This window comes from Alternaria burnsii (assembly GCF_013036055.1).
Source record: "Alternaria burnsii strain CBS107.38 chromosome Unknown 746, whole genome shotgun sequence".
NCBI classification, from domain to species: Eukaryota; Fungi; Ascomycota; class Dothideomycetes; order Pleosporales; family Pleosporaceae; genus Alternaria; species Alternaria burnsii.
Window position 1 is genome coordinate 2,008,675 of NW_024066109.1, and position 27,467 is coordinate 2,036,141.

Consider the following 27,467-nt stretch of genomic DNA (forward strand, 5'->3'; position numbering starts at 1 on the left):
AATCGACGTTTGGCGCGAAAGTTGTCAGGCCGGAATGACGTTATTCGATGAGCAGGGGTAGTGGGGTCCAGCAATTCGTCCCGCAGTATCTTAAGATGGAGGGAGCTAATTCAGCACCTTGCCTTTTGGGGTCAATAATTTATGGGAATAGAAGTGGTAGAGAGACGGAGGCAAAGTCCTCTGTGTGTCTTATTGAACGTGGTAGCAGTTGATTGTCTTGCTCTGACTCTACGTTTGTTCGACTTGTTGTCTCTTCCCGCTTCTTCCATGTTCCATCTAGTTCTGAAGCCTTCTATCAGCCAAAGATCACCCAACACAGAGTATACAGCATGCGGTGCGAGTCTGGCGCGATCGCTTGCATGGTAGGAGAGTTTTGTATATACAGATATCAATAATTGCCATAAATTATAGCATCCCAGGCAAAGGTATAGAAAACCGCCAAACGCCTATGCATGTACTCATCAACACGATTGCGGACCTGGCCTGACCAATGGTCCAAACGACATTGCGCGTGTCATAGACTTGCGAGGACGATGCCCGTTCAGTTCCTTCGGGGGCCGCCCCTCAGCAAAAGGCTTCCCACAACCCCCGCAGCGACCACGATTCCTCCCACAATGGCGGCGCCCACTAGCCCCTCCTTTGCGACCTTCTCGTCAATAAGTCCCTTCAAACTTCCGGCCTGGAGGTTTGCGGGCTCCAACTCTAGCAGCAGCTCGTTGTACCGTCGGGCTTCAGCATAGTTGCCGAGCTTGTAGTTGCCTAGGGCGAGGTAGTAGAGGCATTCGCGCCGGCGCTCGCGCGAGTTGCGGAAGATCTCAGAGAGGAGGCGCACTCCCTCCTGTTGGTCGGGACGTGAGGAGGATTTGATCAGACCCTAGAATGCTATGAGCTTGTTTGTTGCGGGAGGTGCCGTGCGCATGTGAAGATATCACCAGACGCGGGGAAGCCGTACCCATGCGTAGTTGAACTTTGTCTGGAGCCCAACATATTCGCCCTCTTTCTCGTACTGCGCGCGCAGAACCTGTAGTTCCTCTGGCTTCAGCGGCGACTCAACATCGGCGGCATCTAGAGGGTATAAGCGTTCGTCGGCCCAAAAGTCGTTGTCCCACTCACATGGTAATGACGGCGGCATAGCGGCTGTTTATGTTGCGCAAGAAAATTAAGGAGCTGTGTCTACTAAGGAGGCGATGACTGCGTGCTGGTATCGTGGGGATGGCTTTTAGTGCAAGTGGTAAGCGTCAAACTACCGGCTGTCTCGTGAAAGCTCCTGCTGCAGGCCGAGCAGGCGATCTTTTACCGTGACGTACGCCTCGTGGCTACCGGCGCTTACGCCACGCTACGCCTGCGCCTTCCGCCACTTGGTCGCGGTTGCCATGCACGCGACCCAGCACGGGCCATACAAACAAGAACATCAACACCATGGGGCAGTCGCGATAGACGTCTCCATGTACTAGACCAGACGAATTCGCGCAAACATCCGATAACACTACAAACAATCACACTACATTTACACACATTCTGCGACACAAAATCCAATATGCTTCTCGACGAAGATCCCGCTGCCGTATGCACCTTTTCCACGCTCCTATAAACCAAACTCTCCTGACACTATCCAGCTCATCGCACAATGCACGTCGCACTTCAAAATCGCCAATGACAAAACGTCGCTTCATCGCATAAATGAATCCCTCAGCACACTCAGCGAATTTCGCACCCAACACCTTCGTTCCATCCAATCCTCCCTTAGCGCGCTGAACAGAACACACCAAACACTCTCCGCGAACCATAACCACACGCTCAGCCAACACAACCCAACAAACCATGCTGCAGAAATCTTGAGGTTAGATACCGAAAAGTTCAAGATCGCGAAGCAGGCGAGTGACCTGGAGATTGAGGGCGAGAGGCTGCAGAGCGATCTGGCAAGATTAGGGGGTGTAGCTGGCGAATTGGAAGAGGAGGGCGTAGAAGGCGGCGTTGAACCTAGAGCAGGTGAGGATGCGACAGTGTAAGTTGAATCTTCCATGTGTAAGGAGGCTCAAATACTGACAAGAATTTTAGATTGAAGCTCAAGCTCTACCGCACCCTCGGCATCGACGTCGAGGCCGACCCTACGACCGGCGAGTACAACAAGGCTGTCATTCGCAATGCCATCAAGGGCGACGTACATGTCGTAAACATCGATCCCAAGTTCTCGCGGCACTTCTACACAAACTACTTCTGGCGAACAATGTAAACCGAGAGCAGGATTTATCCCTAGACTGGATGTAGGCATAGACGCCAGCATGCAAATCAGGGGAAATGAGGGAAGGAAGAAGTTACTGTTCGGCTTCAGGCATGGGCGTTTGGTTATGATTTGCTTTCTGAGATACCTCTGGGATTTTGGCGTTCTTGGGTGTATATTACATACGAAAGTCACGTCACATACTCTTGAACGATCAAGATGAATGATAGCAGAAACTAGCTGATCGAGTCATCTTCACAGCTGCAGTCGAAAAGACCCCCTTGTCATCTGGATCTATGGATTCGAGCCGCGATGCCTAAGAGAATGCAATTCGTTTAGAGCTGTGCAGTACGCATGCGCCTCGTCGCGTTAGCGCAAATGCTGCCCTGCACCTTCTTTGTCAGCATACTGGCAGCCTGATTGGCAGACCAGGCTGTGCAAAGTGTTTTAGACTCTTCTGCCAACTACCTGATTATACAATTCGACTGTCTCGTCTAATCTGCGCCTACTGTCGGATACAGCTGAGGGAAGATCTCGCGATCTCGAGGAGCGGACACATCATCATGGAACAACCTCAAGATCATACATATTCCCATGTAGAATCCGGATCTCCTGGTGGGAACTCGGAGGCTTCTGTTAAAACAACCAAGAGGAGGGCCAGACAGGCAAGACTTCGACGTACATACAATGATTATAAGAAACTTCATCCCCAGGGTAACCTGTGTCAACGTTGTGCTGGCATAAGCTGGACAGACCTTCTCTCTGGAGAGGCTTATGATGAGGACGACAAATGGGATGAATTGAAGTTATTCAGCGTCCCTGAGACAAGTCAGGAGCTCTCTGCGTCGTCCTGTCCGCTGTGTCGACTGATGAGCTCCGATCAAATGTTCGGAAAGGACCCCAGTCGAACCCTTAGCGTTTACAACGTCTACCGCACTGTGGAATATGACACGAGTCATGATAGGAACGGTTGGAAGCAGTATACCCCAGGCCTCACATTGTTTGTTAGCCCTGCTTCTCAAGCGGAATTTCGGTTTGCTGATCGAGAGTACGTCCTACAAGACGCGTGTCCAGATACCCAAGGCTATGTACTCCGCAAGCTTGACCCTGAAAATATCGACTACGAGGTTCTTCGTCGTTGGTTGAGGTACTGCAAGGGTCATCACATAGCATGTGATCACACCTACGTTTCATTCATTCCTGGCCTCAAAGTCATCGACTGCACCACCGGAAAAGTCATTGATGCACCTGAGGATAGCGCTTTCCGTTATTTAGCGTTGTCTTACGTCTGGGGTAGTATCCAAAGTTCTGGAATAGATCAAGATGAATTTCCTGCGACAATATGCGACGCCATCACCGTCACGGTGCAACTAGGATACAGATACCTATGGGTTGATCAATATGTATGTAGTCCTGCCTTACTTGAAGCATCTAGACCTAATTAACCACAAGTACAGTGTATCAACCAGTTGGCTGGGGGACACAAACAAGCTCAGATACAACTCATGGGCCGCATTTACGCCGAGTCAGAGCTTGTCATCATCGCTGCAGCCGGCAGCTCATCCGAATATGGACTACCTGGTGTTAGCGTCAAAGCTAGAGAAGCCCAGAGAAGAATCCGACTGGAAAAAGATGTTGAGTTGATCGCAATGAACGTACCGGATCATATACTACCCAAGAGTACCTGGGCGCAAAGAGGCTGGACTTACCAGGAGGGTTATCTGGCAACGCGTAGACTCGTCTTCACAGACAAGGAGGTTTTATACGTATGCAACCAAGGAGCATGGCAAGAGTCTGTGCAGCGACCTGCCATGGAAAACGACGGCCAATACTTGACGATGGCGAACGAATGTTTTCCTAGAATGGGTCTATCCCCACACAACAGTCGGAAGGCGGTCTATCGTTTTCTCGACAACTATTCGCGCAGAAAGCTATCCTACGATAGCGATATTCTGAACGCCTGCACTGGAGTGTTGAATAGACTTGTGAGCCACCACTTCTGGGGCACGGTAGCTCCACGCGTGGATGTTCGCCGATGTAACTCGCTCTGTCTAGAGTGGCGCAGCTGGAATCCAGGCCAAAGAAGACAAGGTTTTCCGTCTTGGTCCTGGGTGGCGACCGCCGGTCCAAAAATGATCCCTTCATGCGCTTGGGGAGATCACAATGAAGGCTACGTTGCGTACTTACGCACAACTGATGGACGCTGGCTGTTCCCAGAGGAGCAGCATGAAAACCGAAGTGACCCTTTACCCATGAACTTTGGCCCTACTCTACGTCTTAGAGCTACACTCTACACAGCTTCTTTGAGCACTGACACAAAGCATATATACACGGAGGGACATCACAAACCAATGGTCGTTTTCCAGTCTACTGATCGGAATCGCGGTGAAGTCGAAGTTTTCTTCAAGCTGTGGCTTGACGCTGAACTCACAGAATCGGACTTGGTGAACGCTATTATAGCAATACTTGTCTCTGGCAGCACTGAACACTTAACACCTTTCAACATGGGTCCCGCTTTCATGATCCTTCAGGCAGTAGGACATCATTACAAGAGGATCGGCATCACAGACTATGAGGATCGTTGCTGGGTTCAAGAAAAGAAAACAGGGATGATATGGATGAAAGATCCTGATGTCATGTTGTCATACGATGTCTGTAGAGGTAGTGAGGAGTTCATCTATATTGAGTAAGACCCTGTCACACTTGGAAATTTGTATCAACGTGGAAAACTGGATGGCTGAAGCATAATAACACAACATTGTCTATCACTCGATGCATTACTTCATCATGAATAGTCGTTTGCCGTCTCAACGTCGTCGGTAAGCAACTCAAGTGCAGGCTGTACCATGCGACCCCACTCCGACCTTGCTTATAGTATCGCCCCCGAGTATAGCTCACATTTAGATCCAATGGTGGATGAGAAAGAGTAGTTCCCTAAGCCAAGCCTTACATGTGTAGCAGCATCAAAACTCCAGCAGCTTAGACCGGCCAATCTTCACACACGTTATCGCGCAGTTCTGCCTGTGTTGGGCTCATCCGCGCCGCATATAGTGTTAGTTGGGTGAAGGATCTCACGACTTCCTAATCCGGACATTCAACCGAGTATTATGAAGTGCTGTGCCTCAATATAATCACTTAGCTGCAGAACTCACTACCAGAATCCCGTTAGCTTTCATAAAGAAGGCATAGACCACTTCAACTTCCATGCAATGTTTGCTCAATAGGGAAGCCTGAGGCACGGTCGCCGCTTAAATCACTCGTGATACCTAGTGTTTGCCTAGCGTGATATGTATGGTTGCCTCGATTGAACGATTGTTAACAATTTGCGCCGCCGGATACCCCTTGGACTTCTCATTTCATTACGGCCGTACAAGCGCGCTTCAAATCGAACTACGTCTTACGCCCGCTCAATGCTCACATTCTCAATATATTAACATCCGTATTACCCCCGAAGTATTACCACGCTCTTAACTACCTTCCTAAGTCTCAACCCCTTCTCTAATAACGCGCATTATCAGCCAAGAAGCACCTGCAACATGCAATTCTTCCTCCCGGTCCTCGGTCTTCTGAGCACCCTTGCCAGCGCTGCACCAGTCGTATGTGAATTCCTCTTCCTATCAATTCTCCCTTCAAGAACTTTTCTAACGTGTCGCAGGTCGAATTGCAAACTAGACAAAGCGGCGCTGGTGGTATCATCTTCAAAGATCAAAACTTCAAGGGCGAATCTACTTTCATCCCCGGTAACTCGTATTGTACCGACGTAAACAACATCTTCGGCAACTTCGATGGCAAAGTGCGCAGTATCAAGTCGCTGCCGGGTTACCAGTGCCAGTGGTACATGTAAGTCTCTCTCCTGGAATTAGTTTGTTCCAAACTAACATCCAGTAGCGGCTACGGCTGCCCTGCCAACGGTGTCAAGCTCGACTGTGGCAGCAAGGATGCGTACGTGAGCAAGGGAGACCTGAGCCCAACCTTCGACAGGAAGATTCACAGCGTGTTTTGCACACCTAAGAAATAGTTCTCGTACGGTGTTCAAAAATGTGCTGTTGAGTACTCCGACGACCGTAAAAAGGGCGTGGCGGCGTCAGGTCTTTGACATGGATTGCGACCCTGGCCTATCGACTCGCACCAGCCTCTGGTCAGTTGTGTCAGTTCTCTTACCCGATATAAGAGTATGAAATTTTAATAGTAATTTTATAATTACCAATCTAAACCTTTTGAAGTAGTGAGAGATCTTCCGATTCTGCAGTCGTGCAGCATAGATAGGCGTCTAGACCTGGTGATCAACTATCGCCTCAGACCGGACATGAAGAGTTGGGCGTAATGGCATGAACGCCCGTTGGGGTTGCATAGCTGTTGGTGTGAGAAGGGATGAGCATGCAGGGAAATGGAGACAAGACGGGTGGACGGGCGGGTGAGACCGCCGCTGTTGTTGGCACTAACCCTGAATGAAGCGACCCACCCACCCCACTGCAATCCACACAGTCGTTCGCTCTCCGTCCAAGTGCCATCCTCATTCATTACCACGCCGCACTGCAATTCCGAACACGTCTTTGCTCGAGAAGACACGCTGCCTGCACTGTCGAGATGCCCGGAAACCGAGGCCCCGCTTCTTCACTGTACTACCACTGCACCTCGGGTACCATTTGGCAGACTCAATCCACGTCAGCACGTCTAGTGTTTGAGAGCTTGTATAAAAGAAAGCTATCCTGTGGGAGAATATGCGAGGCGATGTTTCTCATGAATTGAACTCAGATTGGTAGCTTACTGTGTGATGCACCATACTTTCGTCGTCATTTGGGGCCCCACACCTTTCATCGGCGTTTGTGGCTGCGTACTCATCCAACAACGCCAGCTCATGTTTACTCAGCATTGCGCTGATCAAGCTTCCTCACTAATTGGAGTCAGAAGTCTGGCTCGCATACAGTTACCGAAACGCATTGTTGAGCTGCTCGACGACATGATTATACCGGATGCTACACGCAACTTTGGCAGGCGGTTGGAATCAAAATCAAGAACCACGAAGATGCATTGCCCCTTTTCTATCGAATCATGTCTTTTCAAATCGATTCTCTTTCACTCTCGCTTGGTGACAGTCCGTGAATGATCTGGTAGGTGCTCGTTCGGAATAGATCCACATGCTTCAACTTGGACTCATCATAGAACGCCATTGTAACAGAATCATGGCTTTTTGCACGTACGCAGACCGTTTACGCCCGATTAATCCTCTTCCCAAATAATGCGCGCAAGTTTCAGAAGGTAAGAGCCGGTCTCAGAAATGATTGTTCTTCTGAAATATCACGAACCACTCTTCGACAAATCCAGAACACCAAGTCCAAGAACGAAGAACTAGGGGATCTGCGGGCTGTCACTCGAAATCAAGCACCAGAGGAGACCAGAAGTGTCTAAGATCGATGTAATTGAGCGTATGAAGTGCGGCACAGCAAGGTGTACATCTAGTCGTGTTTCAAATCCTTCGGGCCTCATTATCGACCTCGCTGACCGCGACCGCCAGATTCATCCGTCTTATCTGGCCCTTATCCTATCACATCTCTTGATTTGTTTTGGAGTGCTATCTGGCCTATCATCACAGGTAACAATGGCGGAGGAATGGTTCATCGACCAGCAACCACAAGACAGCGCCCCAAGCCTGCATACAGATCCTATGATGTAGTCATTTCTCGTCGCGCAGTACGGCAGGAGCCATACGGGACGGGACGGGCGCCTGATCGCTTGTTGTGGAGACCATAAAGAGACTGTCCACGTCCCCGGGCCTACTATGTCAGCTTGGTCCTCTCCAAACGTACCAACAGATTTTATAGTCCCGATTTAGCTTGTGTGCTCTGTATCACAGGCCATATCACAGACATTCCACCATGAAGTCCTTCACAGCGCATTCTTGGCTTGAGTTCTGGTTTTACGGGCTTTATCCTGCACTTATGGTCGCACTGACATGCATCGGTGTCTTGGCCACGTTAGCTTTATGGCCCTTCCATATGAAGTCCACAACACAGCTTTGTGAAAGATGCAAGTCAGTAGATGATAGTCCTTGACTGTGTTGTATGCTAAGCAAGTCATAGGCAAAGAGAGAAGAGCGATGATTCGGAACGAGTGTCTACAAGCGCGACTTTTACCACCTCAGATGCTCGACTTCATCCACATCAGAAGGTCTTCGAACCAGAACCGAGTAGGTCTCAACACCCTGCTTTTCGATACTCGTTCATACCGCCTTCGCCTTTTGGAGCCGGAACCCCAATTCGAGTGCCCTCATTCCGCACATCGTCGCCATGCCAGCCCGATGGAACGCCTGTACGCGTTCGCTCGCTACGACATTTCCTACTTCCACCACCTCTCAGCCGCCATCGTGCAGATGGAGAGCAGGGTTCTGATGGCGCCCGGACACCTGATAAAACACCCAGTGTTAGTAGACGGCTAAGTGCTGTTGCGGAGGATATGGTAGATGCTATTATGGTTTAATTTGATCGGCAAAGGTGAAGCAACTATTGGGCGCTAAAGCACATACAAAGTTACGTCATAGCCGATTCGGTATCAATCTAGAAGCATTACAATCCACACTACGATGAGATGAACAATGTCAGAAGGCCTTGCATGTTTAAGACGAAGTCATGTAACTACTCGGAATCAAACATGGTGCATTGACACGCGACTGACGAGCCACTTTTCCGATGGTGAGCTATGGAGGTTTCCGACTTCGGCATGAATGTCCACTTCAGGATGGCAGATCCCCCGCCAAGGCCTACCGATGCTACCCGAAATCTCGCATCTGAGGAATCCATTTCTTGAAGCTTGAACTTCGTCATTCCGACAACACGACCACATGGCTGCCCCAAGATTGCCATTCCTATGGCCTATGCTGTTCCAGCCGGCGAAATCGCCACGCGTGCGCGCTTCGATAGCAAAGGAGAATGCGTCACGCACGCGACGAGCACGTCGTCATCTCACGACTTCATCCCGCCGGCCGGAGCAGTCGATCCCGCAGCGATACGGAAAGGCATATGAACATACAGCTCCAGCATTAGAACAAGAGCCGCCGAAGGAACCTCAGCAAAAAGACCTAGCGACCACGGAGAAACCCCCACAAGACCCCGTTCACGAGCAAGAAGAAGTAGAGGAAGATGCGCCAACAGCAACTACCAGTCCATCCACGCCCAGCAAGACCAGCGCGACTGAGGAGATTGAGCCGCTCAAGACTCCAGCGCCTGATCCTCCAAAGACGGGCGATCCAAAACCCCTCGATAGCGTCCTCCACATACCCACCGCTGCGGAAGAAGAGTCTCACAAGGCACCGCACTTGAAGACGCCACCATATGTCCACCATTTTGACACCTATGGTCTCGTCCGCAAACTCTCGCAATCTTCATACACCCCCGAACAATCCATTACCATCATGAAAGCTGTGCGACAAACGCTATTGGATAACATGGCTTTGGCGCGCGAAGGCCTTGTTAGTAAGAGTAACGTGGAGAATGACACGTATCTTTTCCGCGCGGCATGTAGTGAATTGAAGACTGAGATTGGAAATGCGAGGAAAGGAGAGATGGAGAGGATGCGCACGGAGAGGGGGCAATTGCAACACGAAGTCGATATCCTGGGGCAGAGGCTGGGACAGGAGACAGGTGGGCTGAGAGACGAGCTTAAGGGGCTTTTTGACGACAGGAAAATGGCCGTTCGACAGGAACAGAGACACATGGAAACAAAGGTATGGCATTTCTTGCCCTGGCTTGCGCAGCACACGTGTACTGACATTCTGCTAGATCCAAGAACTCAACTACAAGATCACAGTTGCCCTCAACTCTGATGCGCGCTCTGAGGTCGAGGGTCTCCGATGGGTGCTTACTCGCCGCGCGGCCATTACAGTCGGTGTCAGTGCGTTTATGCTCTTCGTTGCGCTACGCTATACAAGTTATGTGCAACACCAGCTGCAGGAGGAGAAGAGGAGGAATCCACCGCCTCATCGGCCCAGTCCGTTGGAGGATTTGGCGGACCACACGTCCACAGCGAGCAGACCGGTTGTGGATATTGCGAGCCCGACTCAACAGGATGCCCTTGGTGGTGAGCTTTTGGCTACCGAGGGCGTGTCATTGGGTTGAGCACCAGCAAATAACAAGACATTTGGGTGCAAATGAACATGAGGCAGATGAGCCTGCATATATTCCATCTCTCAGCGAACCTGCGTGAACAAACCCCTACAGCTTGTGCTTCTTCTCTCCACTCGCGAGTCTCGCAAACTCCTTCTGTGGCACGCCCTTCAAAAATCTCTGCAACCCACCCATAACCTCTTCCACACCCTGGCGATCCAACGCCTCCCTCATTGGTTTCTGAATCAACTCCTTTATCAACACCAAACTCTCGCTGTTGAGATGATCGCCCAGTCTCTCCTCAACCTCCTTCCTGACCTCGCCCAGAAACTTCCCACTGTATTGTTCGCTCTTGACATCAACTCCAGCTTCAATGACTTTGTTCACGAATCCCGTAGCCACTAGTTCGTCACACGTAATGCGTTTTGACATGATGAGCGCCTCGTTCGCCTTTGAAATGCCGAGGCGTCGGACGAAGCCTATGCTGGCATTTCCTTCTGCTACGAGACCGAGGGAGGAGAAGGGTGTGAGGAGGAAGGTGTGTGGCGCAGCGTAGATGAAATCCGAGAACGCGATCAACGCAGCGCTGAGCCCGACAGCTGGGCCGTTTAGGGCTGTGATGAGGATCTTGGGATGCGTGTAGAATGCATGTGTTATGTGTAGGTTGTTGGACACAAAGGACTTTAGGTACTGGTGTCTTTCGTCGATGGCACTGTGGTCGGTTTTGGAGCCAAAGGTTACGTCTGCGCCGGCGCTGAAGAAACGTCCCTTGCCTGTTAGGATGGTGATGTAGATGTCATCTCTGGCTGCGACTTCATTCATGGCGCGTGCGAGCTGGTAGTATTCATCGGCACCCAGAGCGTTAAGTTTCTTTGGTACATTGAGAGTTATTATGGCGGTTTTGCCGTGGTAGGTCGTTAGGATGGGTTGGTCAGACATGTTGGGTGAGTGTTTGCTGTACAAGTGGTTGGAGTGTTGAGGTCTGGAATGGATGAGACGGAGTAGAGCTCAAGATATTGTGCACGTCTGTAGGAGTCTTGGGGAGATTCTTAGGTGAGATGTCATTGAGCCGAGGCTAGAATGCGGAGACGGAATGAGCATTGTGAGCGCAACCGAACGCGACAGAGTGAGGTAGGTAGATGAGGAGAACATGCGCATTATCATGATACCTTTGGAAGTTTTGAGTCTATTGCTGTGAAGAGTAGGAAATATCGCGCAACGATTACACGCTTGGAGCGGAGAACGCATGTGAAGGACGCGGCTTCCCCAGCTTCGACGTGGGGAAACTGACGCGCTGGCTGAGGCTGGAGATTAGATCCATGTGAACTAATCGCCGAACCATCACCGACCAGATCTGTGCATCTTCGACTCCATCATCACTCCACTTGTGCGCCAAAGTTTCGAGCCGCGCCGCAAGTCGCAAACTACCCCAACCACAAACCGCAAAGATGGGCGGCCCTAATCTAGAAGTATTCAAGGTACGTACAACCGCCAGAAAACTCTTTGCGACATAATGGAAAGCGCCCACCACAGAAGAGTCCTATTCGACTCATCAAATTCCGACCAGAACCGAACCTGGACCCCTCTCGTGCGCGTAACTAACCAGACCTTTCAGTTCGGAATGTACATTCTCTTCCCAATCAGCATCATGTACTACTTCGGCACGAATCTCGACGGCAAATTCACGGTCCCCGATTTCTGGCCCAAGCCAGGCCAGACGCACAAGATACCGTACGATAGGGATGAGATTGCAAAGGAGTTGGAGAGGTTGAAGCAGAGGAATTTGGAGAACAAGAGGAGGAGGGAGGAGCAGGAGAGGCTGAGAGATCTGGGTACTGGGAGGGAGGAGTAGAGATGGGGATTGGGCCGATAAAAGGCACCGAATGACGAATAAACAAGACGAGAAGCGACTATGAGACAGACATGAAGTTACAGCACAAGACGTCATGAAGTCATTTGCATACAAGGTGCTGAGCATGGGGATACATCTTGTCCGCACCGATATCAGCGGTATTGTACAACACTGTATATTACAAAAATGTACAACAGCCTGGAGGGCCCGAGTCAGAGATCATGCGTTGACCTTGCCTCTCAACTCCTCCCAGACGTCATCTCCTATACTACCTTTTGTCCAGTTCATATACACTCCTTGTACACCCTGCACTTCCTGCAGGTCGTCCAGGAAGCTGTTCAATTCTTTGGCCGCTCCCTCGTCCTCCAAAGGTACCTTTGTATCCTCATTGGGATCGTAGATGATCTCACTCTCCTCGATCTCAAGATCTAGCTCTTTGGCCAGTTTCTCCGCCGTCTTGTTTGTCGATGCAGGTTCTGTGTATAGCACGACTCTCCCTTCAGCATCCTCGTCGACATCCAGTACGCCAGCGTCTAAAGCCGGCTCTAGTACTTCGTCGACCCCAACACCATCTTTTTTCCGTAATATTATCCGACCTTTTTTCTCAAACATGAAGGCTACCGTTGATACACTGCCACCTGCCTCTTTTACAAGAAGGCGCAGATCGGCTAGGGTGCGCAGCTTGTTGTCTGTTTGGCATTCGACTATCGTGGCGATGGAGGGCGGTAAAATGGCTTCGAGTAGGACGTTCTCGAGAGCGGCACCTGATGCGGAGAGACCTTGTCCACGGGCTATTGCGGCTTCGATAGAGGCTTTTGGCACGGCGGACTTCTTTGCGGTGGAAATTGCAAGGGCAAGGCGGGGGTTCATGTCGGGATTTGGGCCGGCGAGCTTGACGGCGTTGGTGATGTCGCGGGTCATGAGAGACCGCTGCTTGGATTTGCCAGCATCGTTTTTGGCTTTGTCATGTTTGATAGTCGCCCACTTGCTATGTTGTGTCAGAGACGTGCCGTTGGAATGCGAGGACGACGTACGAGTGGCCTGATTGTAGATTTGGGGTGGTGCTCAAACATCGCACTTGTTCTTGTATGCGCCAATTCCTCGAGCACGGGACATGCCGACAGGAGCAGGCTATCGCGCTGTCTTTGGAGATAGCAGATAGCACTGCACGGCGAACTGGGATAGACATGGGGATCGATATGGATTGCTATCTTCACGTGTAACAAAAGTTGGAGATGCACATGGTGCCTGCCAAGACGGGGGTCCGCAATCCCACCTGCACCCACCGGCATCTCCACACTCGACATCTGTCAAGACCAGGCCGCCCCACGATATGAGCAGCCGAATGCGATAGATTGCGACAACACGACCCAAGTCGCGCCATCTCCCCATCAGACATGGCCGCAGACGAGCCAGCCGCAGACAAGGGCCCCTCCAACCCTGAACTCGATATCAAGAAGCTCCACGCGCTCCCTTCGGAGCAGCAAGACCTGTACTTGCTGACCTTCAGTTCCGACCTCGCCCGCCATGTAGCTGCCCTAGATGGCGACGGTGCCTCGGCGCATCAGATCTACATCAAGAAGGAGATATTCCAGATCATCAACCTCGCATCCCCCGCCCCCACACGCGTAATCCGAAACAACCTGGGACGAGCCATCGCTGGAATATTCGAGAAGGGAGACCGGAAGCTGCTCTTTGAGTCGATCAACGACGCGGTCGGCATAATCAATGCGGCAGGAAAGAGCGACAAGGACGTCAGGACGAAGCACGCGGCTGTGCATTGCTTGGGCGCCATCTTCGAGGCGGCAGGAGACAGCGCTATAGGCCTATCACCACTAGCAGTCAAGTCGCTGCTGGGTCTCGTCAAGTTTTCGCAAAACTACACTGGACTGCGAGCGGCCGTGTTCAAGGCTGTAGGGAAGGTCTTCAAAGGGGTTAGCTCACACGCCGATGAGCTCATCGCAAGAGATGCTTGGAAGCAGGCACGCAATGCTGGTAGCGACAAGTCCCATCTCGTACAGACAGCTGTTTGCTACTGTCTTGAACAGCTACTCCGACACACACCTTTCTTCGACAACTCCAACGACTTCGACAAACTGCAAAACGTGGCTTGGAAGGTCATTGACAGTTCTTCATCGTCTGTGAGACATGCTGTTGCTTCGTGCATCAGCGCGGCCTTGGTAAAGAACTATTCCGAGAACGCGCCAGTCGACCTTCCCATCCTTGGTATCACCCGTTCATCGACTGCGCAGAAGAAGAAAAAGAAGAAACCCGGCGACGATGATGGCGATGACATGGTTATGGAGCGCTCTGAATCTCCGGCGCCCAGAAAGTCGGCTACACAGCTCTCATTCACAATAGCAAGTCTACTCAAACTGCTTTCAACACAATACTGCCGACCCCAGGCTGGTACCCGCGCAAGAGCTGGAATTGCTGTGTGCTATATCAAGACCATCAAGGGCCTAGGCGAGCAGATCATCGAGACCAAATACCCAGAGATTGCGCGAAGTTTATTCACGGATCTTCTCAGCAACAACATCATCGTCCAGAACCGCTACCGCACACTCAGTACGAGGAAGTTTGTCGCCGTCATCTTGGAATCAGTCATCGGCCGCGAGATGCTCGGAGAATCTGGTCAGCTCAATGCTGCAAGGTTCTTGGTCAACGAGATTCTGAAGGACTACCCCCAAGCGCTCAAAGAACGTCCAGAGCCGACGAAACAGACCCTCATTGGGGCTCTGAGTACCCTATCCTCGCTGTTCAACAGTTTAGGATCGGCCACCAACGTTATTGCCGACTCCTGCCGCGATGCACTCCTTCAGGTTTTGCAGCATCCCAGTTATACAGTTCAGGTAACAGCCTCAGCCTGTCTTCGCTCGTTCGTACTTGCATGTCCTCTTCAGTTACTTCCAGCGGTCACCATATGCATGAACAGCGTCAATCGAGAGCTTGGCCTCCTTGCTGGACCAAGACAATCACCTAGGAAGTGTGTCGGTTTGGCCAACGGCCTTTCTGCCGTACTCAGCACATCTACGTCTCAACCACTCCATGGATCCGTAGATGTCAACTCAAGAGTACTGTCACAGGCCACTTCTCTGCTCAAGTCTGCAAGCAATTCAGATCTGAGAATTGGATCTACCCAAATACAAGTTGCTTGGATCTTGATTGGAGGTTTGATGACTCTCGGTCCCAACTTTGTCAAGATACATCTGTCACAGCTACTTCTCTTGTGGAAAAACGCACTCCCCAAACCGCTGAACAGAGACAACATGGTGCAAAGGAACTACCTAGAATTGTGTTTCCTGGCACATGTTCGAGAGTGCGCACTAGGTTCCATCTTGACATTTCTGGAGTTTAACAGCCGTATATTGACACTGGATGTTACCAAGAGATTAGCCGCGATGTTACAGAACACAACCATGTTCTTGAACACTTTGCCGGCTAAGAAGACAACCGACGATATGTCTCAACGTCTTTCCCCCGCGCTTCAGCTCCACGACTTCGACCTGATGGTACGGAGGAGGGTACTTCAATGTTACACCAGACTTGTTGAACTAAGTCCGGCCAGCACCCACGAGGTTTTACTCCAGACAAATCTGCTACCTTTCGCTATTGCGTCCTTTGCAGAGCCCGACAACTACACCACGAGCTCTTTCAGTACTGCGATTGCCAGTGCAGCAGGAACTTTTGAGAGCATTTGGGAGGTGGCGGATAACCATGGCTTTGGAGTCACTGGATTGGTGCGGGGATTCGACATCAAGCCTCTTCGTGGAGAGCAAGAAACTGGTACCTATCATCACTGGCTCACGAGGCATGGATCCGAGGCCATTATCGATCGCACACTTCTTTCGCCCATCTGCGGGGCTCGCGAACACGACTCGATATCCTTGTACATCAGGGCATCGGACGAGAACCACGAGCTCCCTGACCCACCAGCCACGGAAGTTGTCAACGCAGCACTTCAGCTATTCGCCATATGTCTCCCATTACAAACAGCTAGGATTCAGGAAAGTATCCTAGAGCAGATGACATCCTTCTTATCGGCTAGTAGCCTGCAGCGTGATATTAACAGAAAGACGGCTATGATGGTCAACATTGCATACGCTGTGTTATCTGCTTTGAAAGTTGCAGTCAAGGAAACTCGCTCGGCTCCTGGCAGCCTCAAGGGACCAGCGGTCGAAAAGGTGATGCAAGATTTGTTGCACGTAAGTCGCATATAAAGTTGTTTCTGTCTTCCTTGTACTGACTTCATTAGCTCTTTGTTATCCTTCCTGACCCGTTCATACGGAACCTTGCTGGTGAAGCATTGGGACGCTTGTGCAATAGCTCTGGAAATGCTCTTACGACCACAGAAGTCAACTACCTGGTCGATCAGATTGTTGCTAACCGTGAACCTAATGCTCGATCCGGTTATGCCGTCGCTCTTGGGTGTATCCATTCTCAGCTCGGTGGCATGGCTGCTGGCTTCCACCTCAAGAACATTCTCGGAATACTGATGTCACTGGGCAACGATCCACATCCGGTTGTGCACTTCTGGGCCATCGACAGTCTATCAAGGGTAGCTGACTCCGCTGGACTCTCTTTCTCCAGTTATGTCACCAGTACACTTGGTATGCTGGCACAACTATATGCAGCAGATACACACAACGACGAGTCGGCGTCTCTCGCATCTTCGAATATAGAGATCGATATACCCTCTCCCGCCGTCATTGCGCGGTGCGTTGATAGCACTATCAACGTACTCGGACCAGACCTGCAGGATGTTGCAAAAGCACGAGACCTTATTATGACCCTCGTAAACTTGTTCCAGGGCGATGCAGATGAATTGGTTGTGATTGAGAGTTTGCGTTGCCAGGAACACATCTCGCTGTATGCGCCAGGTCACATGGAGTTTTCAGCTTACGTCAAACAACTGCAGCGATCCGTCGAGAGCAGTTCTGCACAGATCAGAGACATGGCTATCGATGGATTGCACAACCTCATGCGACGCAACACGGAAGAAGTCATTCGGGCTGCTGATCCTGGCCTCGAAGACCAGCTGTGGCACGTGCTCGATCGTGATTCGGAGCACGAGGTCGTGCGCAACATCATCCGCAACTGGCTGCACCAAACAGGGTTATCAGACACTGCGACTTGGGTACAACGCTGTCACTCAGTGCTTACCAAAACGAAAAAGGTCGAGACGCAAGACAAGATCGAAGTAAAGCCAAAAGCAGGAGCGACGGATCTGCAGGACGAGGAAGTCGCCGGCTTCGCATCGGCATCTAATGCCCCTGGAGCTGAAGCTGGAGATGGTGCACAAGTCAGTCAGGAACTACTAAAATGGCAAGTCCGCACTTTCGGTATGGATTGCTTGAGCGAGCTTGTGGCAATGGTGAGCAAAGAAGCTACATTCCGGGAGGAATCGCCTTGCGTTATGGCATTGCAGCAGAGGATCGCTGATGTCGTGCGTATCGCTTTCTCTGCATCTACAGCCGGTGTGGTGCAGCTGAGGATCCGTGGTCTGAAGATCATCGATCAAGTGCTCAAGCTGTTTGGCAAAACACCTGACCCCGATTTCGCTGAAGTCACTCTGCTTGAGCAGTACCAGGCTCAGATTGGTTCAGCTCTCACGCCAGCCTTCGCAGCAGACTCATCGCCCGAACTCGCAGCTGAAGCTGTTAACGTTTGCGCTACGTTCATCGCCACCGGTATCGTGACCGATGTAGATCGAATGGGTCGTATCCTCAAGCTGCTCGTCTCAGCGCTCGAGAACTTCTCTAGCGAATCAGAAACTGCAGCCATCGGCGATCTCAAGGGACTCAGCTCCAATGCACAAGTCATGGTTAAGATGGCGGTCTTCTCTGCCTGGGCTGAGCTACAGATTGCGAGCGCTGAGCAGAGCTATTTGGTGGATGTATTGAAGCCACATATTGCGAAACTAACTCCTCTCTGGCTGGCATCGCTGCGAGAGTATGCCCGTCTGAGGTTCGAGCCTGACATTTCCTCTTCCATGGGCTCGGCCTCTCTGTCTGGAAGTCTCGACACGATCTATGCAGCGCTTAATCGCGAGACACTATTGAAGGTACACTTAGCCGTTCACGATGTCCAACACATGCTAATATACTGCAGTTTTACCAAGATACCTGGCTAAACCTGGTAGACGCCATCGCCAGTCTTATCGACGAAGACAGCGAGTTTGTCTTCGACGCCTTAGATGGCAAAACCGAACTGTCCGAAACTGCGCCTAATGGAAAGTCTGGTCACATAAATTATCGCGACGAGCCTGTCGCCTTCTTTTTTGTGCTCTTTGGGCTCGCGTTCGAAGCATTAGCGGGTCGTCCAGGTGACCTGCAGGCTTCCAAGGAGCAAATATTGGAGATTCTCCAGGCACTGAAGAAGATCCTACGACCGTCAGTATCTGGTCATGCAATCTACCGGGAAGTTGTCTTCTCGGAAACTATGGATATGCTCGATCGCTTGGTGCTCACCGAGGGCTTGACAGTTCAAACGGTCATTGTTGAGATCACACGGAATCTGTGCCTTGGCCATCCATCTGCGCGGAGAGACCAGGGAGCTGCCGCTGCTGATGAGCATCTTTCTGAAGATATCGATCAGCTGTTCGAACTGACCAAGATTATGGTACTGGTACTGTCCGGGCTAGTACCTGGGTTAGAAGACAGCAAAGCAAAGGCGCGCCACGAGATGAATGAGGAGGCAGTCGCTCTGCTGACAACTGCCCTATCCGCGCTCGTGGACGCCGCGCAAGTTTTCCCGTCGATCATCAAAGCTGACCTCCACGCTTGCATCCTTCACATCTTTGCAACTATACTAAGCACCGGAGCATGTCAAACGACAGTCATTCCACAAGCACTCCCGATCTTCAAGCGCTTCATTACCAGCCTTGCGCCACATGCCGAAGGTACGGACGATACTAGCAAGCAACTTCGTGCAACGTTAGCGCGCTTCCTTGCAATTTTGAGATACGCGCAACAACGCGAGTTTGATGCCGCCCTTGCATGCGAGAAGAATACGGTTCTTGCGACTACGATCTTACTGAGCTCTGTAGCCTCTGCGTTTTCGCCCGACGACCCACTCGTCAAGCGTTTCATTGATGACCTATTCGACTGTCTCGGCACCGTAACAACAAGCAAGGTAGCAGCAGGTTGCTGTCGCTCACTCCTCCTCCTACCCAAGAAGGGTGCTCTCGAGACAAACATCGCAAAGCTTATACTTCCACCAACCCTTTCGTTCCTCGCATCAGCCTCTGATGTTGAGGGCCTCGACGATTCACGTACAACTCTCGCACAGACTCTTGTCACATTCATCTCCACATTGCCCCAACCACCACAGCGACAGACTGCAACTAAGATAATAATACCCGTCTTGCTAGCACGAGCGCGGAAGGAGCCCAAGGCTAGCCAGGAAACTGCGGCGCGGTTGCTGGAAATCGCTAGTGCGGATCAACAAGCATTCAGGGGTGTGGTGACTGGATTAGATACCGAGCAGAGGAGTTTCATGGAAAGTGTATTGAAGAGTGGGCAAGGGCCGAGAAGGCAGGAGGCGAGTAGGGAGGATGATGGCATGCCGAAGATTGCGCTCAAGATGGACTTTGGCTCGTAATGATGGGCTGACCTTGTACGACAACAACTTTACGGATGAACCGCATTTTTACAGGGTATTCTTTCTTCGATGACTGCTCAACTGTTCTGGTCTGGAAGCTCAGCTTACCATATGTCAGCAAGGGATGTGCGCGGGACGCATGCATGCAGGGACTTGAACGAAGGACACGGGCCCACCATTGGCGCAGCCTGTATTGTATGTAACTAACTATTGGCTGTTGCTGACGGCTATCGACTTTTGTGTGCAGCTGCATTCATAGGGCTGGACACAAAGTCGAGGTTGAGCACATTAGAGCTAATTCCTGGTACCCGGGCGTTCTCGCTAGACGCAATTGAGCAAGTTGCAGACCAGGCAGCATACGAGCCACACGGCGACGGTATACCTCAACCTTGCGAAAGTCGTCGGTGTTGGATCTTCCCTGGCGTGTTCCCGCCGATGGGTGCTTTAGGGGTAGGAGAAAGCAGGTGCCATTGGCAGAACGTACCGACCCGATGGGAGACGCTTACCACACGTACGCGTGGGGAGCTACAAGAATAAAAAAACGTGCTTTCTTCATCCCTCTGCCAAGCCGGTGACCCATTTTTCATGTGATTTGCATGTTACGACGTAGCCCGTGGAGAAGGTATGAGCAAGAAAACGCCACGCCTGCGATGCACGTCTGATCCTGCTAGTCGGTGCCATTGCCTCTTCGAGTCTTACTCGCCACGAAATGGGACGAAAGGCTTGGAGGTCTCTTGAAATCCTTATCGGCTTACATTGGTCTCGATCTTGTCAAGAACGCTCTCAATTCTTTATCTTTTGGTGCAGTCGCGGCTTTGAAGCTCTGCATTTTGCTTCCGTTGCAGGTCTTTTCGCTCTTTCCCAGTCCGAACCCTCTTTACCTTCACTCTCCAGTGAGACGACATCCGCAAATTGTAGACCTATCGCTCAGGTTACGCGACGAGCCATGCTAAACGAACCTGAAGTCGAGCACAAGGCTGCTCTTAGCCAAGTGCACGATGGCTTTCACGGAAGCCTTCAAGACTCAGAGAAAGACGCAGACCATCTCGGCACCGAAGATGGAGACAACACCGTCGACGCCAATCACCAGGCTGGTGTACAAGCCATCGAAGCCGTGACTCTCTCCTGGACAACCGCATCCTTGATCACGGCCTACATTCTCATCTGGCTTGTCTATTTTATGCAAGGCCTCGTAGGAGGAATCAGCGGCGCCTTAATACCCTACGTCACCTCCGCCTTCGCCTTACACTCTCTCACGCCTACGACCAGTGTTCTAAGCTCTGTCATCGGAGGCGTGACCAATCTCAGTATAGCCAAAATACTGGATGTTTTTGGTCGTCCGCAAGGTTTCCTTCTTTGCGCCGTGCTCGCCACTGCTGGACTGATCATGTCAGCTGCCTGTAACAACGTGGAAGCATACGCTGCGTCGCAGGTCTTCTACACCGTCGGTATCAATGGAGTTGGATACAGTCTGAGCGTGTTCATCGCGGATACGACTTCATTGCGCCACCGGGGTCTCATTCAGTCGCTGTGCTGCTCATCTTACCTCATCACCGCATGGCTCGGCGGACCGATTTCGACGGCCTTCCTCAACGGAGCTGGTTGGCGCTGGGCGTTTGGAATGGAAGCTATCCTTATCCCGGCAGTTACGCTTCCTTTATTTGGACTGTTCATGTACCATTACTTCAAGGCGAAGAAGGCTGGTCTTGTTCCGAAACATTCAAGTGGACGTACCTTCTTGGAATCGCTCAGATACTACGTACGCGAGTTCGACGGTGTTGGTCTACTTACCCTCTCTGTCGGTATGGCTTTCTTCCTCCTGCCATTCAATCTATATACGCTGCAGGCAAAAGGATGGGACTCTCCTATGATCATCTGCTTCCTGGTTTTCGGCATCGTTCTCCTGATTGTCTTTGGAATCTGGGAGCGTTTCTTCGCAAAGATCTGCTTCATTCCCTGGAAACTCCTTCTAGATCGCACCGTCGCTGGAGCCTGTATCCTATCTTTTGCACTATTCTTCAGCTATATGTGCTGGAGTATGTACTTCACGTCTATCCTTCAGGTCGTCTTCAACATGAGTGTTACGCATGCTAGCTACATCATGTCGACATATACAGTTGGCGGTTACGTCTTCGCCGCCCTGATTGGCGCCTTCATGTCCTGGACCGGTCGCTTCAAGCCTGTCACCCTTTTCTGTTCAATTCCGCTAGTGGTCCTCGGGACTGCACTACTCATCCACTTCCGCCAGCCTACCGACAGTATCGGATACATTGTCATGTGCCAAATCTTTGTCACATTCGGTGGCGGAGTAATGACAATTACGACCGAGATCGCCATTTTGGCCGCTGTGAAAGAACAGCAATACTTCGCTGTGGCCATCGCTCTGGTATCCATGTGCGGAAGCGTCGGTTCGGCCGTTGGGCTGACTGTCTCCTCAGCGATTTGGCAGGACGTGGTTCCCAAAAGGCTTATGTTGTACCTCCCTGCTGAAGATCTCCCGAACTTCTTGATGATCTACGCGGACATAGTGACACAGTTGTCTTACCCTGTTGGATCACCCACTCGCTTGGCTGTTCAGAGGGCATACGGAGATGCGCAGAGGTATCTATTCATTGCGGGAACTGCAGCCTGGGTTATTGGCACGGCTGGAGTGCTCATGTGGCGAAACATTGACATTATCGCTATGAAGCAGACAAAGGGTCGTGTCTTCTAGATTGCAGTGGCTTTGATCAGGATCGCTATTAGCACGGCGCTCTTGTCTCAGCACTGTATAGATCGTCCGGCTTCTTCGACCCAAACCATTCTGGGTCGAGCCTCTCAGTACCCAATTGACCTGCGCTTCCTCTACTCCATCAACGAGCTTGCAAGACTCTCGCAACTTCCTGGCTACGGACTTGACAGCGGGGTGAATGTAAAGGCTGTTCTGTTACACTGGAGTTGCTTGAATAGATGTCTACCCAGTCTTCTGATAATTCCTTAAATTGGCGAGGCGCCTGTATACTTGATATTATCGTGATCTCTTTCCGCCGTTCATTCACTGTGTCATGCTCGCTAAAGAAACTGCTAGACTGATGATATACAAACTCCCAAAATTCCTGTTGCGTCCACTCATATGTACATGACGCAAGCCTCCCAAACTCCTTCTTAGCATGCTGTCGATGAGCATGCCTCATAGACGTGATGTCGCAGTCAACGCATGCCATAATGTGAGTATGCATGCGATGGGTCAATGACGATCGAGTCGTCCAGATTTGTGAAAGCCAATAATTCAGAGTTGATATCGTAAGCGCCGGAGTCATCAAATCTGAGGTCGAGACTTTGCTGTGTTTGTAGCGGCGTCATAAAATTACTACATGTGCGTCAGTGGCACAAACCGTGGAGTGGATCTTTGAGTACTTACGGATCCCAGTTACCCCATAATTGTGCAATCATTTCATCGTCGAGATGTACTGGCCCCGAATCTCCGTTGCCGTTGTTATTGTTCTGTTGGGCTTGTCCTGTAATACCAAGCTCGGCAAGACGTAGTGGTGTTTCCTCTGTCACCATCTTGGTGAAGCCAATCTGTTCCATGCCACGTGAAAGCTCGACAAGCTTCTCGATATGCAGACTGTACCGTGGGGTTCTCGTATGCGCGTATGCGAGGATAAAGATCATGATGAGCCGTAGGATGCACGTGCTATCAAAGGCCGTCAGACTCGATAACGTACCATCACTCGCCATTTGCTCTAGTATCGCAGTGCTCTTCTGTGCTGCGTCGATGCACATCTTGCCCATGCGCTCGAACCAGATTTTCTTGCTCGAAGCTAGTGTCCCGTGCTTTATAACAAGGTATAGAAGAAATGGCCGTGTAAGCAATATCGTGGTACTCCAGTAATATAGGTGTAAAACTGCTACCGCGCGTCTGTGCGTTGGAGGTGAAGGTACGTCGTGCTTGAGATGCGGCGGCATCTGGCGATACCACTTTTGCAGCAGTAAAAGGGAGTTGGACACGGTTGAGAAGGAGATAGAGTTTGCCGAGCGTTCCATGTACACTGATTGTATGATCTCGCGCTTCAATCGACAGAGGGATACTGACGTTGCCATCCAGGATAGTGGCGTATGTAGTCCGGGATACAAGATCTTGTGATCGTCAGCATGCGCGCTCTGGTGCAAGTCGACTGCAAACCTACCTGCTCAGAAGGCATTGGCGTGGTGACCTTTGTGAAACGTTCATCAACGACCGTAGGACTACCACCTCGCGATGAGATATCCTGATCAAGCTGAAATAATGTCCACCAAATCCTGCGGTTTTGTTCTCGCTCCATTGCGCTCCCAGACTCAGCCAACTGGTCACGATGTAAACCCAAGGAGAACGCCATCTGAACGCTAGCACCCATGTAGAGGTAGGAACTGACTCTGGAACAAAGGTTCTCCATAGCGATACTCTGGATGGTGATTAGCGAAAGTGCTTCTAAAGCTATTGACAAGACTCACCATCATGGCCATCGCACGTATGCTATCAATATCTGCCTCGTCATAGACTGTGGGGATAAGTTGCTTTGCAAGTGTAATATAGTCCTCTGAAGTTTTCAGGTCCAACGCAGCTGGCCAATCTGGTGGAGGAGAGTTGCCGTTGCTGCCTACGTAGTTGGCTGCACCAATGGCGAACATGGTGTAAAGACAACACATCCAGGAGCTGGACGAGTGTGGTGCTGACTCTGAGTATGTGCTATCTACCCGTCGCAGCAGACTTTCGACCGGATACAGCCAATACGTGCAATGGACATCCTCTAAAAATCGAGAAATATAGATATCACACAACTCCCGACCAGGTAGGTAGTAGCTTTCCTCTGCGCCGGAGTCTGTAGAAGGCGAGGCAACTGGTAGGTTCGGCGGATATGACCCTATTTTGGGTCCGGGAATAATAGAAGGATCTTTCCTTTGCATACCCAAGGTAGCGACAGCCGCGTTGAAGGGAATTTCACTATGAGCGCCAACGTAACGGAATTTCCCTCTTGAATCTTTCAGCATGCAGCCTAATGGCTCATGCAATTCGTTCACGTCTTGTTCTTCGCCATCGTCAACGCTTTCTGCATCTTCGGGTGATGCCTGATCACTGCTAAATAGGCCTTCGGTATGCTGGACGGGCTCTGCATTAAAGGTACCGTCCTTGATCGCTTTAGCAATAGTTCTGAGGGACTGCAGGTTAAGCTCATGACCAGGGAAGAAGTGTTCGAGAATGCGCATCGAGCATTGGTATTCTTCTTCGGTAACATGGTAATAAGGTCTTTTCCTTCTTGGGGTAGCAATAGTACACACAGCGCCTGTGCGCGCACAGTAACGACATGGTCCCGGGACTTAAGATTGTCAGCCTGTGTCATTGCCGGCACGAATCTACTACCGGTGGGAAAAGAGCCCTACCAGGATCAATACACTAGACGGGATGGTTAGATTCTTGGCACTGATAGAGGTGGAACTGTCTTAGCTACCTTTGTCTTCCTACTGCGACACCGATCGCAACTGCTGTGGACTCGATGGGCGTTCGGTGCTCTGCTGGATGGGGGCGCCGAAGCTCGTGGCGGCGGGGCGGCGGCGGAGTACTCGGCCATATTCATCCGACACCCACGATAGCCCGGCCGGGTAGGATGACACTAGCGGCGATGCGAAAGTCTCATTCGGCAAGCTTGCAGCAGTTCGTGGAGAAGTCATAAGAGCATCGTGCCTGTTGCAGTTGGAGACAAAGGAAAAGGGTTCCCATTTCTAGCGGGGGATCTGCTGGGGCGTCGTTGCGAACGCAAGGCCACCCTGCAGAACCTGCCGGTCGGCTAATCAAAATCTATAGCGAACACAGAATAGCGTTGGAGAGACGGCAAATCATGTCGCAGCCGCTCGACTCATGTCGCAATATTTAAGAGATCTTAATCAAGACACTCTTTGTCTCCAGAAAGTTGTCCAGAGAATATAAAGGGTCGCCCTCACGTCCTGATCCTGATGACTTGTATCCACCGAAAGGCATGTCGACGCCAGTGACTATGTATTGAAGCAACGTCAGTGAATGCGTCATGCATAATTGAGCTAAATGGGTATTGCCTACCTGGCGAAGTACAGTTGACGCCAACGGTACCAGCTTCTAAGCCTTTAGCGAAGCGCATTGCACGATCAATGTCTTTAGTGTACACCGATGCATACAGCCCATACCTGAACAGAATTAGTCAGCGTTTGTTTCAGCTAGGCCACGCTAAGGAGGGTGAGACAAACTCTGTCGCGTTAGCTTTGGTAAGTACTTCATCTTCGGATTTGAAGACGTTGATGTTGACGACTGGACCAAAGACCTCTTCTTTCATGATCTTTGCGTCTTCTGGTGTGTTCTTGAAGATAGTAGGCTCGATGTAGTAGCCCTCGCGACCCGATGGGGCGCCGCCACCAGTGATGAGTTCACCGCCAGATTGCTTTCCCGATTCCAGATATGCCAATACGGTCTTATGTTGCGCCTCGTCAGCTTGCGGGCCGTGGTTGACGCCTTTCTCCAGGGTGTCACCCATCTTGATCTCCTTTTCGAAGTTCTGCTTGAAGAGGTCAATATACTTATCGGCAACTGTATCCTGGACGTATATGCGCGAATTGGCCATGCAAACCTGACCGCTGTTCCACTGAATGCTATGTGCTGTTTCTTTCACGGCTTTTTCTAGGTCGGCATCTTCAAAGATGACCGCAGGTGACTTGCCTCCGAGCTCAAGGAATACTTGCTTGAGATTGGACTTTGCGGCAGCAGCTTGAATCAGACGTCCTGTACGGCTCGATCCTGTAAATGACAAAGCTCGCACATCCATATGATGACTCAGAATCGAACCGCTGACATTCCCGAAGCCAGTAATGATGTTTATCACACCTGGAGGGAAGCCAGCTTGTTGTACCAGAGTAGCAATTTTAGCAGACTGCTATTGTTAGTCTCCTATATGGACATGTAAAGGGCCACCTACAGTCAGTGGAGCCTTTTCGGAACTTTTTAGGACAACAGTGTTTCCGACAATAAGAGCTGGGGCTAATTTGTTTGCCAAAAACAATAATGGCACGTTCCACGGGATGATACCAGCTACAACACCATAAGGTTGGCGGAATGTCATGTTGACGAATCCCGGGGTCTGAATGCTCGTAGTGCCTGCTCTAAATTAGCAATCTGTTTCTTCATCCGACTCTAAGCATCTTACCTTGTACACTGTATCCCGCTTCTGCGTAGCGGTCCCATTTTGCAGCAGAGGCATAAGCATCGATAAACTCACCCACCGGGCGGCCCATCGAGCTTGCTTCTAAAGCAGCCAATTCATCGTTGTTCTCTCGAATTAGACTTGCTAATTTCTTGAAATACGAGCCTCTCTTCTCCGGAGTCAATTCAGACCAAGCAGGAAAGGCAGCCTTTGCTGCTGCTACGGCATTGTCGGTGTCTTGCTCAGATGCCTCGTGTACTATAACCGTCAGGAATTAACTACTCTGAGTTGAGGCGCCCCACACCCACCTTTTGCTACAGGCTTCAGGGTGGCTGGATTGATAATGTCAAAAGTTTTTCCGTTTGATGATTCGACAAACTACGCTGAGGTTAGCTCGGGCTTTTTTCAATCGACAGAAGAGAGCTGACTTCTCCATTAATGAAGAGACGCGTTTCGATCTTCTCTGGTAGACCCATTTTGGCGATACGAAAATCTTGAGCGATTAAATT

The 27,467-nt window shown here is 50.9% G+C and overlaps 12 protein-coding genes across 12 annotated transcripts; 8 read left to right on the forward strand and 4 right to left on the reverse strand.

The window, feature by feature from the left end:
* Positions 1-541: 541 nt before the first annotated feature.
* GT037_003230 (mitochondria fission 1 protein) lies at positions 542-1,132 on the reverse strand (the record flags this gene model as incomplete). The annotated part of the gene is made up of 2 exons (XM_038928277.1): positions 542-874; positions 953-1,132. 2 exons carry the CDS (start codon positions 1,130-1,132, stop codon positions 542-544), a joined length of 513 nt encoding a protein of 170 aa, XP_038789555.1.
* A 405-nt stretch (positions 1,133-1,537) lies between these two features.
* Positions 1,538-2,233, forward strand: GT037_003231 (spc24-domain-containing protein; the record flags this gene model as incomplete). Its single annotated transcript, XM_038928278.1, has 3 exons — positions 1,538-1,564; positions 1,617-2,005; positions 2,059-2,233. 3 exons carry the CDS (start codon positions 1,538-1,540, stop codon positions 2,231-2,233), a joined length of 591 nt encoding a protein of 196 aa, XP_038789556.1.
* A 551-nt stretch (positions 2,234-2,784) lies between these two features.
* GT037_003232 (uncharacterized protein) lies at positions 2,785-4,911 on the forward strand (the record flags this gene model as incomplete). Its single annotated transcript, XM_038928279.1, has 2 exons — positions 2,785-3,624; positions 3,679-4,911. The coding sequence occupies 2 exons, from the start codon at positions 2,785-2,787 to the stop codon at positions 4,909-4,911; spliced, it is 2,073 nt and encodes a 690-aa protein (XP_038789557.1).
* An 846-nt stretch (positions 4,912-5,757) lies between these two features.
* Positions 5,758-6,239, forward strand: GT037_003233 (uncharacterized protein; the record flags this gene model as incomplete). The annotated part of the gene is made up of 3 exons (XM_038928280.1): positions 5,758-5,817; positions 5,877-6,061; positions 6,110-6,239. The coding sequence occupies 3 exons, from the start codon at positions 5,758-5,760 to the stop codon at positions 6,237-6,239; spliced, it is 375 nt and encodes a 124-aa protein (XP_038789558.1).
* Positions 6,240-8,097: 1,858 nt separating this feature from the next.
* On the forward strand, positions 8,098-8,698 carry GT037_003234 (uncharacterized protein; the record flags this gene model as incomplete). Its single annotated transcript, XM_038928281.1, has 2 exons — positions 8,098-8,252; positions 8,302-8,698. The coding sequence occupies 2 exons, from the start codon at positions 8,098-8,100 to the stop codon at positions 8,696-8,698; spliced, it is 552 nt and encodes a 183-aa protein (XP_038789559.1).
* Positions 8,699-9,059: 361 nt separating this feature from the next.
* GT037_003235 (uncharacterized protein) lies at positions 9,060-10,332 on the forward strand (the record flags this gene model as incomplete). Its single annotated transcript, XM_038928282.1, has 2 exons — positions 9,060-9,941; positions 9,997-10,332. 2 exons carry the CDS (start codon positions 9,060-9,062, stop codon positions 10,330-10,332), a joined length of 1,218 nt encoding a protein of 405 aa, XP_038789560.1.
* Positions 10,333-10,428: 96 nt separating this feature from the next.
* Positions 10,429-11,259, reverse strand: GT037_003236 (peroxisomal-enoyl-isomeras-like protein; the record flags this gene model as incomplete). Its single annotated transcript, XM_038928283.1, has 1 exon — positions 10,429-11,259. One exon carries the CDS (start codon positions 11,257-11,259, stop codon positions 10,429-10,431), a length of 831 nt encoding a protein of 276 aa, XP_038789561.1.
* A 509-nt stretch (positions 11,260-11,768) lies between these two features.
* Positions 11,769-12,172, forward strand: GT037_003237 (mitochondrial cytochrome c oxidase assembly factor; the record flags this gene model as incomplete). The annotated part of the gene is made up of 2 exons (XM_038928284.1): positions 11,769-11,798; positions 11,936-12,172. 2 exons carry the CDS (start codon positions 11,769-11,771, stop codon positions 12,170-12,172), a joined length of 267 nt encoding a protein of 88 aa, XP_038789562.1.
* A 219-nt stretch (positions 12,173-12,391) lies between these two features.
* On the reverse strand, positions 12,392-13,361 carry GT037_003238 (uncharacterized protein; the record flags this gene model as incomplete). The annotated part of the gene is made up of 2 exons (XM_038928285.1): positions 12,392-13,160; positions 13,207-13,361. The coding sequence occupies 2 exons, from the start codon at positions 13,359-13,361 to the stop codon at positions 12,392-12,394; spliced, it is 924 nt and encodes a 307-aa protein (XP_038789563.1).
* A 208-nt stretch (positions 13,362-13,569) lies between these two features.
* On the forward strand, positions 13,570-19,774 carry GT037_003239 (uncharacterized protein; the record flags this gene model as incomplete). The annotated part of the gene is made up of 3 exons (XM_038928286.1): positions 13,570-16,377; positions 16,428-18,236; positions 18,284-19,774. The coding sequence occupies 3 exons, from the start codon at positions 13,570-13,572 to the stop codon at positions 19,772-19,774; spliced, it is 6,108 nt and encodes a 2,035-aa protein (XP_038789564.1).
* A 946-nt stretch (positions 19,775-20,720) lies between these two features.
* GT037_003240 (mfs general substrate transporter) lies at positions 20,721-22,487 on the forward strand (the record flags this gene model as incomplete). Its single annotated transcript, XM_038928287.1, has 1 exon — positions 20,721-22,487. One exon carries the CDS (start codon positions 20,721-20,723, stop codon positions 22,485-22,487), a length of 1,767 nt encoding a protein of 588 aa, XP_038789565.1.
* Positions 22,488-22,963: 476 nt separating this feature from the next.
* GT037_003241 (aldehyde dehydrogenase-like protein) lies at positions 22,964-27,434 on the reverse strand (the record flags this gene model as incomplete). Its single annotated transcript, XM_038928288.1, has 11 exons — positions 22,964-23,123; positions 23,175-23,893; positions 23,944-24,198; positions 24,248-25,110; positions 25,733-25,783; positions 25,848-25,951; positions 26,012-26,688; positions 26,734-26,912; positions 26,962-27,216; positions 27,267-27,336; positions 27,387-27,434. 11 exons carry the CDS (start codon positions 27,432-27,434, stop codon positions 22,964-22,966), a joined length of 3,381 nt encoding a protein of 1,126 aa, XP_038789566.1.
* Between the last annotated feature and the right edge of the window lie 33 nt (positions 27,435-27,467).